This window comes from Manacus candei, unplaced genomic scaffold (assembly GCF_025592945.1).
Source record: "Manacus candei isolate 608988 ecotype Guabito, Panama unplaced genomic scaffold, ASM2559294v1 h1tg000018l, whole genome shotgun sequence".
Classification (NCBI taxonomy): Eukaryota; Metazoa; Chordata; class Aves; order Passeriformes; family Pipridae; genus Manacus; species Manacus candei.
Window position 1 is genome coordinate 11,110,927 of NW_026138066.1, and position 14,473 is coordinate 11,125,399.

A 14,473-nucleotide genomic window follows, 5' to 3' on the forward strand; every position below is an offset into this window, starting at 1 on the left:
GAAGCACCAACTATTATAAGATCATCAAAACTGTAGTGTTTTGATCAGCTTATTGCTTTTACTTCATTTCTTCCTCACATGATAAAGGAGGAAAAGAAGACAATGGTTAAGCACCAGGATGGAATCTCGTTTCTTTCTCAGTAACTAATATTGGTCAAAAATGTATATCATTTAGGCAAGTTCCTCAGAAGAGAGCTGTAGTTTCTACAGCCAACTTCTTATTCATGGAACAGCTGCTCCTATATTTAACTCAGTATTTTTTGCTTGTAAGAGGAATAAGAAGACCACCCTCTACAGATTGAAGAGAACGGAATGTTAAAACCTGCTAAATTGCAAACTCTTTTCACCCTGTGCTAATTGTACATGATGTAAACAATGTAGCTGTATGTGATTTTTACAGAGAATGCAGCCTTTCAATTCCCTGACATGTAATCTGTTCGAAGGGGTTGTCTACTGCTGAAGGTCATGTGAAGAGACTAATCACACAGTAACGACAGAGTTTGAATGCTACAGAATTGAAGAACCACCACTGTTGTTTGTTTTGGGGCTTTTTTCAAGGAATTCCAGTTCCTTACATTGGAATTTCAGAGGGAAAGAGATAAGAGTGGTAGGGATATCTTACCGTAAGCCAGCTCAGCTAGAATATTTAGGCCCTGTCCTGTGTGACACAAATTTTTCTCCCCAGTGTTGTGACTTGAGAGGATGTCTTCACTCCCTTAATCCTGAATATGGTCCACTCACCAAGCTCTCTCTTCCCACCCAGAAAATACTCAGTACTCACAGCTGTAGAGTGCAACTTTCTGCACTTTTTAAGAAGGTAAAAGGCAGAGTTAAAAAGCACAATTTCCTTAACTGTGCCTGATTAAAAATATCGCTTCACATAAGTTAAGGGTACACTTCCCATTTTCCCCTCTGGATATAAAAGGATTGTGAGATATCCAAATATTGAGGCATCAGTAAGAAGTATACTGCTGCTGTTACTACTACATTACAATTCATGAAATAAAATTAACGCCCAAAAGAAATCTTCACAAATGAGAAAGCAATTTGTCAAAAACTGCAAGAAATGGCATACATTAAATATAAAACTCATATACAAAAAAGGGTTAACTTTTTTAAAAAAAGTTTGAACAGTTCCTTAAAATCATCTAGTTCATTGATTTCAGCCTACCACACACTTACTTTGGACTATAATAAAATAACTAGGGGAGATAAAATACTATTAAAATGCTTCAGTTGGAGAACCGAGGTACCAATCTTGGTCACTGCATTAAAACTGCAGCATGGATGCATAGCTGAGAAGGAACAGCCCCTACACGCTGCTTCCCTCCTCTTCCTGTGTCACACCGGCACTGAACTCTGGAATCTGGTCTGCAAAGGACTGTGTCATCCATTGTCCATTAGGAACTACACCGAAGGACGACCCCTCGCAGTGCTGTGGATTGCTTCCCGCTGAAACAAAACAAAAATCCCACTGTTTACAAAATGCAGCTGACGCCCCTGAGTCCTTGTTCCCAAGCAGTGGTTCACAGCCCGAACGCCCAGAGCGCTGCACTTTACCCGTTCCATTGGAAGAGAAGCTGCACTGCTCACTGTCATACGGTGCACGATCACAGTAAGCTCCTCCATATGCTGCTTCATAGCCTGGGTCATATTTTTCTTCTTTGACAGCCATCTTTTTAGCATCCTCTGCAGAAACAGAACACCTCAAGTATTAATATTTAGAACAAATATTATCAAAGAGCACTTTTATCAGAAAACACTTGAAAAACAGCCACAAATTCTACAAGATAATCCCCTGCTCTCCTTACAGAATTTAGGTTGTACTATAAAGAGAGTGGAATCTGTAATCCTACACAACACAGTTTAGAAAAGATGGCACATCTGCCTCCCTCCCCCCGATCCCCCATTAAATTCTTTATTTCTTTCTTGCTTGGGAAACTTCTAGTTGTCTTGTACACTACACTGCATTTTAATAAAGGGTTAACAAAATAAGCACTGTACCTTGTGCAAGTTGCAAGTCGAATGTATACTGCACCTCCTGCACATCTGTGTTTGGTGTGATGCCTTTCAGTTGGTCCCTTAAGTCTTTCAGCTTTATGTAATAATGAACTTTATCTTGTGCCCGGGGAAACTGAGCACATCTTGCACTGGACGATGGCATAACGTAGCAGAGCTTGAGACAAAGAGCAAGAAAAACAGCATTATTGAGCTATGAGTTAATATTTAGTGCACTGAGAACAACTTAACAGTTAAGCCCACTGCTTTAACCCTTTGTATAAACTTCAACTAATGCCAGAGGTGGTCATGGAAGGGGCTAAAAGGAGTCTTTAGTTTTTCTTGTCCAGCCAGCTGTCTTGCCCTGAAGAGAGGGGCCAATTATCAGCTGCCAAAGTGAGGACAATTTTCACCAGTTATTTATGTGCTGCAGGAGAAGCAGTACCAGTGTGTGGTACAAGAAATTTGCAGTGTGTGCCAGAGAGTGGAGCACACTGCAGAGCTCCCTGAGCAAGCAGAGCCTTGAGCCAGAGTCCACAGAGGAGTACGTGGCAGCATGCAAACAGCCCACACCAGTGAGGGAGGCACCACGGGTTAATTAGCTTGGCTTCTGGGCCAAGAGCATCCACAGCACACATGCCAGGGTGTGAAACTGCAGTTAGTCAGTATGGTTGGAGCCAACTCAAGTGTCTCTGCCTCTGCCAACAGCCTTAACTAAAGACATCAAGTTAGTTGAGCAAAAACAAACTGTTCAATCCTTTTATCGCCGTGCAGTATTTACGAACAAGTACCAGTAAAGGGGATTATTTATCTTTCTTACAAATACATCTGCCGCAGAAGTCTTTAAGAGCTACTTAAGAAAGCAAGCACTTTATCAACAACAGTTCTTCAGGCTCTAATGGCAACACTTCACCTTTAGAGAAAGACAGCTTAAACTTGCAGCACTGGTAATTTGGGACAGAAATAAGAAGAAAAACAATCCAAACTTTTGAACTGACAAGGTAATGAAGCTTTAGAATAAGCTACCTTGGCAGGTAGTGTAATTGCCTTTGCCCTAACCTGTTTATAAGAACATGTTAAACAAACCTATTTCTGATGATAAATAGCTGGTCTATTGAGATACTTTCCAGCACTAGATGTCTGTGACTAATGCACTCTTCATCAAATTGTTTGTTTTATCTTCAGTACCCAATTGAACTTCAAACTGCAAATCAGCCCAAGGAGGTCCAGACTGATGGCAGTGCTTGGGCATGCCCAGCTCCTGTAATGCTGTAGTGGTTGTGTGTAATGGCACAGTGATGGACTTGCTGTTCTTTCTGCCCCACAGTGGCACTACCACCACCATGGTCATGTTCAGTATTAAAGTTCAGTAATACAAATATCCAGCAAATTGGACACAGGGAATCAGATTAAAGTTATCCCAAAAGCATGCATGTATTATTCGTACTTTAGACAGTTGTCAGAGGATGCACTAACCAACTAATCATAATACACCATTTCCCAAATAAAATCTGCAAGTCTGAAGAAGCTGCATGAAAGATGTGTCCAAAAATTGCACTATCCCCCTTTCTCTATTTAGGTAAAAGCCTTTCACACCTGTTGTACTTTGGTCATTATCAGAATGTACTTGGTTCATTGTCAGAAGTGTATGCAAGTCCTGAGATTTTGTTAGTTTTTAAATGGAATGCCCTGGTTTTGTTTCTTAGTCTCAATACTCACAGTTTCTGTATCTGGCACTTTGTGGGGCTGCAGTCCAAATTCCAAGTTCTTAACTTTAATTCCGAAAACTTCTCTACTAAAAATTTCATAAATACCTAAAATAAAAAAAAGATAGGATAAGTGTGAAGAAAAAAAAAAGCTATCGACAGAACAAATTAATTTAAAAGGTTCTCACATTTTCCATTGAAAACTGCTATACGAGGTTTATACTTTTGTAGCTTCTGCATCAGAATTCGCCCTCCTTCCCGAATCTCTTTGCTGAAAGAGAAGGTACTCAAAATTATAATCACAACTATTAATTCATTAACAAGCATGATATATTCCCCCTTGCTGCCCTACCTGGAGAGGTCTTTGCTTCCAGGTGTTGTCCTTTCAACCATGTTTGTAAATCCAATCCCATATTTATGTGGCAAAGTGTGGTCATCCATATGGTTCAGCTGTTCATTACTTAGACCAGACATGAACAGACACTTCCCTGTGAAGTAAGAAGGTAGATACATATTTGCCTATTTCTAAGGAAAAGAAAGCACAATGGAAAAAACTCAACTGTCAGAATACTGGAATGCTAAAGGAAGAATCTATTTTAACAAAGCATCAGTTAATTTAGGAAGATTATTGCCCTATCTAGAAAAGTTTAAAATAACGATTATTACTTTATCTACTGCAAGAGAACAGAAAAGCCCTAGTGAACAGGAATTCCTCATCATGATCCTGTGTATGGAAACCAATCTTTTATCCTAAAAGTTCAGTACAGAGCTTTAGATTTTGTGACTCACTTAAGCAGGGAGCGAATGTGATCAATATGGATTCGTGGGAAAGAATGTGGCAAATACAATGTGTCAGCTTTCTTTTACAAGCTTGCCATTGCTCCTCCTTGCCCTGAGCCTCTGGGACAGAACTGCTGACATCTCACATTCATCTTTAGCACATAAAAGTCGAGTTTGGGCGATGTGCAGTGCCAGCACAAACTCACGCCAGGTAGTTCCCAATGATTTGGGAAGGTTACAAACTCCTGGATTTGCCAGAGCATGCATAGCTGGCCTGATCTCAGTAAAGGAGGTGATCAGTCTGACCAGGCTGCAGAACACTAGAGAAATACCCAAGCCTGCTTTTGGGTCTGCTGGGCACTAGGAATGTTTTGACTGGAATATCAAAAGGCTGCAATTAGCCCATGTGGAGCTCCCTCCCACCACCACGGCTCCTATATGCAGAACTGAGCATTTCAGAGTTCAGGTAGGATCTTTTTTTATGAGAACATGATGTAGCAAATGCTATACTGAAAATGGAAAAATATTTAGGACAAAACATCTGCCTGGAGAATCAGGTATGCCAGATGCACATGTCTGCTGGGAAATGGCAACTGGCTTTGCTTTTTCATCACTTAGAAAGCTTCTAAAGAAGAGATGGATGAATAAATGCAAACAGAAGAGGGCTTAGTGAGAAACATTTTTTGGATAATGCTTGTAGTTTTATTTTACATCAGAAATTGATGCTTATTGACTCACCCTTGATAATTGAAGTACTAGAGATTTAATTTTTATTCCTTAAGCTGCACCCTAATACAACAATAAGGTATTTGGTAACGGTGTGTTTGCCTGACAATTCTAAACCTGCATCTAAAGTCACTGATTATTTCTCTTCTATTCCTTTTTATGTGCAGTATTTGACAGAACTACTTATGGGATTTAAATCACTCTTGGATGGTTAAAAGCAAAATCCCTCTCTGCATCCAAAACAAAAGAAAATCAGAAGAAAAACAAAACCCAAACCAGTTTAATTAAAATACCACAAATTCTAACAAAGTTCTGCAAATTCTAAAAGCAGAAAGGAAAATGAAAACGTACAAAAATGGTTTCCAGGTCCCGGGTAATGATGTCCTTTGTAAGCTGCCATCAGGCCAGGGTTTATGCCAATCTGGAAAGATATCAGTCCATTTGAACAATGAGAACATGGCTTGTAGTCAGCAATTTAATCAAGTTACAGTAAGGATGCTTGATTCAATTCTCTCTAAGTTACTGTCAACAAACAAAACTGTGTTAATGGCACCTTCCATCATTTAAAAAACCTGACAATTTTACAGCAGTGCCTCATTTAGCAGTGCAGTGTCAAAAGGGCAGCTCACAGTGTGCAGAGCTTCCAGTAAACAAAGCATCGAGTAACGGTCTCTCACGACTCTGTATCATACCTAAACCTTAGACTTCTCAGAAATTAGGACTATGCTACTATGGCTTTTAACAGAAAAGGCAAAGCAGCTCTACACACAGGAAACAGTTTATATACTTTATCTTGCAAGATCTTGCCATATAAGCAATACAGATAAGTCAGCAAAAGGAATGTAAATCATAACGAGTACAAGACTTTTCTACCTAATCTTGTAACTCTGAGTTACTTACTATTACAATGTCCAGATCAAAGGTCAAAATATCAGGCAAGGTCTTGGTCAGAAGTTCAGCTTCAGATACACCATTAAAACGATCCACTTTCCTTTTGACTTTAAAAGTATCTGTGATCTTTTCTTGTTTGCCTTTTGACTTGGCTGTTTTTTCTTTTTTAGCAGCAGGCTTTTTGGGTTGCTTTGGCTCAGTTGCTTTGGCTTTTCTTTTCCTTCCTCCTTTCTTAACTTCTGAAACACAAAGCAAATATTCCTTTTGTACATTTCTAATGTTGCAGTGTCAGAAAGACTCAGCTAAATGTATAGATACAAAAAGATAAGTTTACCTTCAAAATTCACTAATTAAAAAAATTACCAGATGAATCTCGGTTTTGCAGGCTCAACACAGAGCTAGCTTAGGTGTCTCTGTACCACACACAAACACACTACTCTCAGACAACTACGCTGACTTGGGATACAAACCAAGAGTAACCCCATGATTAGGTTACGTTGTTTACATGTTTTATGCCACAGTCCTTTGGAAACAGTTTCATTTCTTTTGGAGGATATGCCAGAGCATCAAAGCTTAGGTTCCAAAGAATGTCACAATAAGTTCTAGTCAACTATCCACCCTTCAGCTTCTAAATATGAAAGCTGAATGTTACAGGTGACATAACATCTTGAAGAAACAAACTGTACGTCAAAAACAAAAGGGTTCAAGGATTACCCACAGTGTCAGGTATGAACTTGTCAGGAACACAAGCACAGAGGCTGAATGCTACAGAAGCTATGCACACACTGCTGCATTCACATACATTCACACACTGCTTCCAGAACAGATACTGTCCAGGGCAGCATTCAGCAAGGTAATGCAGCATCTCAATCTGAGTGACACCAAACATTCATTTTTATTTACAAAATGCCAACATGAAGTAGTCACTGTTCACTCATCTGAAGCTTCCTCATCTTCTGGCTCTTAAAATTTAGAGATTCAAGCAGCACAGGTACTAGCCATGACATGACTACCCAGAGAGTCCTCTCTATCTCTGCGTTCATTAATAATGTCAAGCTGTAGTACACAACTTGAAAAATATGAAAACATATCTAGCAGCAATCAGCTGCTAAATAGACAAAGTAATCTATTACTTTAAAACTGAGACTTCATCTTATTTCCAAAATTCATAGATGAAAATCTCCCTCAGATAAGAAAGAACTATGGTAGATACCCAGCCACTGCCCTAAGTCTGTAAACTTTTTTTGAGCTATTCTTGTAAGAAAGCTGTGTAAACAAAAGGGAAAACAAAAATCATGTGAAATTCCCAGGGCATCACTGCAGCAACTGTTTAGGGAAGCTTTAAGTAACAGTACTCAAGCTCTAGTCTAGTTGCAATAAAGAGAACAGAAGGGTCTAGACTTGGTGAGCCACATAAATAGCTTTTTTCTACCCCTTGAAGAGTTAGAAGGTTTTTCATGTGACAGCATAATCCACATAATGCTCCAACTCAGAGCAGTCCGAGTATTTTAAATGAAGCAGGATAATGTTTTTCTAACTCTCACACTGATCAGGTACCTACCAACCAGACACTGTCATGGAAGATGAACAATGCCAGGGCAGCCTTTCAGAGGATAATCCTAGAAATCTTACTATTTTCACCACAGCAGTAGCTGGACTCCAAATCTTTGTCTTTCATATATGTTCCTGTAAATTTCATAGACATTTGATAAATATTCCATGCCCACCTTTGAAGGCCCTACTCAACTTACAGTTCCTGCAAAAAAAACAACACTAGGGAACAGCTTCCTAACAGAGGATCACAGCTGTCCAAAAATACTTGCAAGTGCAGTCAAACAGGGTGCTCACAGTGACACTATGTTATCCAATACTAAAACTGCAAAAGAAGACTGACTACACAGCACTTGAGATGCAGCCTAACTGAAATGAATAATACTGTGACAGAATTGAGCAGTCACAACTATTTTAAACTGGAGGTTTTCCTCCTACGATTTTATCTGGCCACGCATTACAACTTTAACAAAAAAAAATGGTTATCAAGCAATGTCATTGCATGAACTGGCTGATAAGTCTCCTTGGTACACAGAGCTCTGAGCTGTATCCATTAAAGTAAGGTGAAACTCTATGTGTGAGTATTGGCTACTGAATCAGAATTCAGGCATAGCAGAAATCACTGCTTTTTTATGTCCTAAGAGTGAGCACAGTAACAGAACAACAGATGTCCCCTTGGCGTAGCTACTGCAAAGACTAAGTGTACAAAATCCTAAGGGGGGAAAAGAAAGGCAACATACAAGTACAGAGAGTACAAAACTTGTGTCATGTACACTTTCCAGCACTGTTTGCATTTTGTTTAAATGAGCTACAAACAAAAATATTTCAAATAAGCAGTATTATATTGTTCTTCTGCAGAAATTTTAAAAAAAAATTTGAACTCAGAATTTTTAAAACCCACCTTCTCTAACATAGTATTAAAACCCATGACATTAGCTAAAAATTATGCATTTATCTATTGAAACAAAATTTTGCTTTTCCTGGAACAAGATAATTGTGTGAGACTGAACAACCTGAATACATTCACCTGGGTTTACTTCTTGTCTTTTTAATTATCTGTTAAAACACGTTACTTAAAGAATACAATTAATCAATACTTCCTCAGACAGCACCAAGAAAAGGAAATCCAATATGTCCAAAGAAGCAGTTTAAGAGCAATATTTTTTTTCCAATCAATTACTACTGTTTTAGCTCTCTTAGCACAGCCCAGTCAATCTACCTTTCGGAGGCTCCTGAGCAATGTTTGGCTCTGGAATGCCCTCTAGAGTCGGCTGCTCAGCCATCGTTTCCATGTTGGGCACTGCAGTCATCATCTGATGGAATGGAAAGGAGTAAAATGCTTGAGCTTGCTGAAGATATGCGTAGTATCTTAGGAGGGAGAGGAAAGAGACATAATTTGTCAACAACTTAGAAACTTGGTGATGGGCCGTACAGACCGTAAAAATCCAACTTTATCAAGGCTGGCATGTATCACACTTATATTCTCCAATGACTCTATTAACAAGGGAGTAAATTATCCAAATCTGCGAAGCAGTTTGGCTGCTGAGCTGGTATCAGTTAACAGTACATTTCTTGTGATTACTAAATTGTGGAATTAACACAACATTGGTAAGTGAAGTGTAGAGCTTTACCCTTTTTTTCAGGAAAAAGACTCTGTAGCACACACTTCCAAAGCAAACTATCAAACACATTGGCAATTTACAACACATGTGAGTTAAAACTCTTTGGACTTCAAGTTTCCTAAAGTTTAGATTTTTTTAATGTTGCATCATTTACTTGATCTGGTAAGATCCAGAATGGATGAATCATTCTGGCCTACAAAGCATGAAGAACACACACAGCCTTTGTTACTATGCAGATCATTAAACAGCTTTAACAAATTGTGTGGCAGATGTTGTCCAGTTATCACACACTTGATCCCAACACAAAATACTGCACTTATTCTACATGGAAGTGTTCACATACACAAAAACTCAATTTCCTTCCATGCATGAAGACATTTTTCCATATACAGCTTTCTTCCTCCACACATTTATTAGTCACATACAGCCCTCACACCCCAATGCAAAATTCTGCTTTATACTGTCACTCCTTTCTACCTACACAGCCATTTTCTTGGCCATAGATTCTGCTGCTATAAAAATACATAGAAAGGATTTTGTGAACAGTAAATTTTCAGGAAATAATTTTATCATCTCAAAGCTATTAACAAAAACACCAAATAATTTTTAGACATAGACATATTTGTCCAAGAAGGCCAATGGCATCCTGGCCTGTATCAGGACCAGGGCAGTGATCAACCTCCTGTACTCAGCACTGGTGAGGCCACACTTCAAATCCTGTGTTCATTTTTGGGCCCCTCACTACAAGGACTCTGAGGTGCTGGAGTGCGTTCAGAGAAGGGCAATGGACCTGGGGAAGGTCTAGTGCACAAGTCTTGAGGAGTAGCTGAGGGAGCTGGAGTTGTTTAGCCTGGAGAAAAGGATGCTCAGGGGGAACCTTATACTCTCTACAGCTACATGAAAGGAGGTTGTAGCCAGGTGGGGGTCAGTCTGAAGTAACAAGCAACAGGACAAGAGGAAATGGCCTCAAGTCGTGCCAGGGGAGGCTTAGATTGGATATTAGGATAAATTTCTTCATGAAAAGGGTTGTTAAGCACTGGAACAGGCTGCCCAGGGAACTGGTTGAGTCACCACCCCTGAAGTATTTAAAAGCCGTGTAGATGTGGCACTTATGGACATGGTTTAGTGGTGGGCTTGGAAGTGCTGGGTTAATGGTTGGACTCAATGATCTTAGAGGTCTTATCCAACATAAATGATTCTGTAATTCTAAATATCTCAAAAGAAGGGACCATTCACTACTACACAATGAATTTTTAAGAATCCCACTGTATAAATCAGATTTATACCAGAACAGCCCACACTCTTATGATCAAGCCACTGATTTTGAACCAAATACCTGTCCTGAATCAAGGAGAATAAATATGAACGTAGGTCTGTCAGATTCCCAAGGAAGTTGCCTAATAAAGTCATGGGAGATTTTCAGAGTACTGTGAATACTTTAACCCCTCTGCAGGAAGAGTTCCATTTTATATAAAATACTTGTGCAGCTACTGAACCAAACCAACCTGATCTTCAGATTTGTGTTGGGAAACACAACTGAGACATGCAGAATCCAGCTCATAAAGTAATGAAAGCTTAATCATGCAGAGCAGAACAGAGTGAGTAACAAAGATGTGAAACGAAGACCAGATGCCTTCTTGTAATACAGGCCTTATTTTATGAGTATATAAAGTATCCTTCTTGTAAAGGGAATAAAACTTCCTTTAAACAGAGAGAAAATTCGCGCCATGTCACAAACAAGTCCTCCAACCACTTACTAATGAGAGGAAAGAGAACTTTTACCCCTACCTCTAAGTTTCCTACACATTTTAGGCCACATTTCTTGCGCGTGGGTTCAGAAATACAATTCTTTGTTACTGATGTATAACAAACATAACAAAATGTCATGGGACATTCGAATAAATATTTCCAGTTCCACGGGGAATAAATATTCCCAGTTCCCTCGCCCTACGCCCCCCCCCCCATTCAGTTTATGCTAAAAATGAAAGAAAAATTAAAATACTTGTTCACAAAACAAGTATTAAACAATACTCGGAACAAACCCAAATATTAAACGATTTTCGGTTCCCCCTCGGGACGCAGCCACGACCGCGGCCCAGCGCCCCGTTCCCCCCCGGGGCCCGGCCCCTCCGAGCCCCGCTCCCCGCTCCCCTTTGTGCCGAGGAAGGGCCGGGAGGCGCCGCCGCAGCCCGGCCGCGGGCCCGCCGCCCGCGGGACGTGGGCGAGCAGGAGGAGCAGGACCACGGCGGCCCCCCCGCGAGGCCCGAGCGCGGCCGCGGGCGGGCGGCGGTACCTGCCCATCTCCTGGGGCTCCATGGCGGGCGGGGCTGGCCCTGTCCCTGTCCCTGTCCTTGTCGCCGCTGTCGCCGCTCGCCCCCCGCCCCCTCCCCCCGCTCGGCGCCCCGACCGACCTGCCGGGCGGCCCCGCGCCACGTGACCCGCGCCGGCCAATGGGCGCGGAGGGCGGGGCCGGGCGGGGTTTGCGTGTGTGTGTGTGTGTGTGAGATCCCCCCGTGCCCCGGGGGGTGCGGGGGGTTCTGTCGCGACTCACCGCGCGCTGCCGCGATACTCCTGCGCGAGGGGCGGGCCTCCACACCCTCTTCCCTTTTCCTTTTTCCCTGCCCCGCTGCCGGCGGCGGCGGGGATGACGCACGTCCGGCGCGGTCGGTGTGTGCGGAGTGCCCGGCCCGGCCATGCCCGCCGGCGTGCCCTGGCCCACGTACCTGCGGGCGCTGGCCGCCAGCATGCTGGCCATGTTCGCGGGGGCCGAGGTCGTGCACAGGTACTACCGGCCGGACCTTGTAAGTGCTCGCAGGGGCCCGGTCGGTGGTGGCGTGTGTGCGGGATGGAGGCTTTGCCCCCGGGAGGCGTCCGGCCTGGCTGTGCACAGAGATCGGCCTCTGCAGGGCCACCGTCCGGGCAGCCGGGACCCTGCTCTGCCCCAGTCTGGGCTCCTCAGGACAGGAAAGACAGGGAGCTACTGGAGAGGGTCCAGTGGAGGCTACAAAGATCATTAAGGGTCTGGAGCATCTCTCTTATAAGGAGAGACTGTGGGAGCTGGGCCTGTTTGGTGTAGAGAAGAGAGTGTGGATGAGAGGGGCTCTCATCAGTGCATATAAATATCTCAAAGGCGGGTGCCAAGGGGATGGTGCCAGACTCTTTTCGGTGGTGCCCAGCGACAGGCCCAGCAATGGCCGTAAACTAAAGCACAGGAAGTTTTCCTTCAACATGAGGAAGAACTTCACGTTGAGGCTGGCAGAGCACTGGAACGGGCTGCCCAGGGAGGTCACGGGGAGTCTGCCTCTCTGGAGACATTCCAAACCCACTTGGATGCATTCCTGTGTCACCTGCTCCAGGTGACCCTGCCTTGGCAGGGGGGTTGGACTGGATGATCTCCAGAGGTCCCTTCCAACCGTAACAATTCTGGGATTCTGTGACTTCTCTGGGGAGCCACCTCCACTCTATTGATGTGGTACCAAAAATAAAAGCTGTGTAACCCCCTTCAAAAGGGGTCTCCGCTGTAGGAAGCTGGGTTTTGAAAAGAGAGTTCAAAAGTGGTGAGAAGGGGCTGTGCTAGATTTAAATAGACTTCGTTTCCTTCAGTACTTGAAGACAATCAAAAGTTGACTTTAGAAATGACAACAGGCAAGGCTGTCAAAACTAGTCACAGAAATAAACTTCAAATAAAACCACCCACCAGGAATATTAATGGTTTAGTCTGTTGGAGGCCTGACTTGTAAGTTTTCCCTCACCCTCCTGCTCTTGATTTTTGTAATTCACTGTGCTATTTTCAAATGGAAAATAAGTTTAAAAAAATTACCATGCTTGAGCTGTCACATCAAAATTTAAGCAATGAGGCTTAAATCTTTGATAGATGCATAAGAATTTATGTATTTTAGTAGTCTCTACTGTAGCCTTCGTTACAGACAAATAGACATATTTATTCAGAATGATCAAATGATCTATATCCCTAAAGTAGGATGAATTTTGAGGAGGTATCTCGTTCTTGAAATGTCATGTCATCTGGTACCTTTTTATTTTTAAATTTCATCTTCAGCTTCAGTGCTTAATTTCTAAATCAGGAAGGTAGAGGCAGTGAGACATTTTCTTCTGTCACCAAGAGAAAGAGTATATGTGGAAACTTCAACTGTTTTAGACATCTCTACCAAACTTACTTTCTTTAATGGCAAAAAAGCAGCTTTGTTCATTTAAATGAAACTTAATTCTTTCTTTTACCTTCTTTTTTGTTTTCCCAATTATATTTTGCTATTTTAAAATAAAAGTCAAATTACAAAAAGGTAATAATTTTTAAGATGTTTTGCATGTAGGAATTATACTCTGCTCAAAGAAGAGGGCAGTATAATCACAGTTTAGCTATAATGCTCTTACAGAGTGTGATCCTTTACTGTTTTGTGAGTTTAGTGTTTCTTCTGCCACAACACTGATGTCTTTCTCTGTTTTTAATAGAGCATACCTGAAATACCTCCTAAGCCTGGAGAACTGAGAACAGAACTGTTGGGTCTAAAAGAAAGATCAAGCAAAGTTCGGACTTCACAACAGTGACCAGAAGTTACTTCCGTTGTGAAAACTAGGACTGATAAAATATTTATTCAACTGTTTAAGTTGCAGAAATACGTATGTGAAACACTGTACTGCCTTAATGCTTTTTTGCTTTCCTTTAAGCAGTTTCAGGCAGCATTTAAAATAAATGTACAATGAGTACTGTTGTTAAAAGTCCAGTTGGTGGTGTGCCAAAATAGTTGTGACTTCTTAAATCTGGATTGCAGTGTAACTATCCTTCAGAATAAAGGGTTAAACCATGACAAAGATGTATCACTGACAGGAAACCTACTTTGGTCCACTGTAAGGCTGGGATCTTACAGCTTGGTCATTTTAGTTAAAATGGGGCAATTCAGATTACACTGAAATTACGTACATTTGTACTCCACTTGGGCATCTTCATCTGTTTATGGCTGCTTTTGATAGCTGTAAATATACAAAACTCTGAAATAACAGATGCGGGTTTACCTTTCAGTCTTGAAATAGGATCACCACAAAACTTGCACCACGAACTGGAAGGTACAGAGTCAGGATCCTGTAGAGGTGGCACAACAACCCATTTTTGAGTGGTACACGTAGAGCTTGTGAAGGTTGGGGATTGTTTTCCCTTGAGAAAGATACCAAGGTAAGGCACAGGCT

General features: G+C 41.8%; 2 protein-coding genes across 3 annotated transcripts; one reads left to right on the top strand and one right to left on the bottom strand.

The window, feature by feature from the left end:
* Positions 1-1,304: 1,304 nt before the first annotated feature.
* TDG (thymine DNA glycosylase) lies at positions 1,305-11,844 on the bottom strand. 2 transcript variants are annotated; one of them, XM_051784391.1, is made up of 10 exons: positions 11,826-11,844; positions 8,872-8,965; positions 6,111-6,340; positions 5,562-5,631; positions 4,057-4,192; positions 3,893-3,975; positions 3,718-3,812; positions 2,005-2,176; positions 1,561-1,689; positions 1,305-1,452 (listed from the first exon to the last, which is right to left on the bottom strand). In XM_051784391.1, exons 2-10 carry the CDS (start codon positions 8,963-8,965, stop codon positions 1,313-1,315), a joined length of 1,149 nt encoding a protein of 382 aa, XP_051640351.1. In that variant the 5' UTR covers positions 11,826-11,844; the 3' UTR covers positions 1,305-1,312. The 2 variants fall into 2 exon arrangements, with proteins under 2 accessions (XP_051640351.1, XP_051640352.1); XM_051784392.1 differs by lacking the exon at positions 11,826-11,844 and adding an exon at positions 11,568-11,638.
* Positions 11,797-14,101, top strand: LOC127469732 (protein brawnin). The gene is made up of 2 exons (XM_051784404.1): positions 11,797-12,075; positions 13,742-14,101. The coding sequence occupies exons 1-2, from the start codon at positions 11,968-11,970 to the stop codon at positions 13,835-13,837; spliced, it is 204 nt and encodes a 67-aa protein (XP_051640364.1). The 5' UTR covers positions 11,797-11,967; the 3' UTR covers positions 13,838-14,101.
* Positions 14,102-14,473: the final 372 nt, after the last annotated feature.

Coding starts and splice junctions, on each gene's coding strand:
- TDG (XM_051784391.1), bottom strand. CDS start 8,965: ATGATGACTGCAGTGCCCAACATGGAAACGATGGCTGAGCAGCCGACT. Junction 4,193..5,561: donor GGGACCTGGAAACCATTTTT/GTACGTTTTCAT, acceptor CTTACTTCACAG/GGAAGTGTCTGTTCATGTCT. Junction 1,453..1,560: donor CTTCTCTTCCAATGGAACGG/GTAAAGTGCAGC, acceptor GTTTTGTTTCAG/CGGGAAGCAATCCACAGCAC.
- LOC127469732 (XM_051784404.1), top strand. CDS start 11,968: ATGCCCGCCGGCGTGCCCTGGCCCACGTACCTGCGGGCGCTGGCCGCC. Junction 12,076..13,741: donor GGTACTACCGGCCGGACCTT/GTAAGTGCTCGC, acceptor TGTTTTTAATAG/AGCATACCTGAAATACCTCC.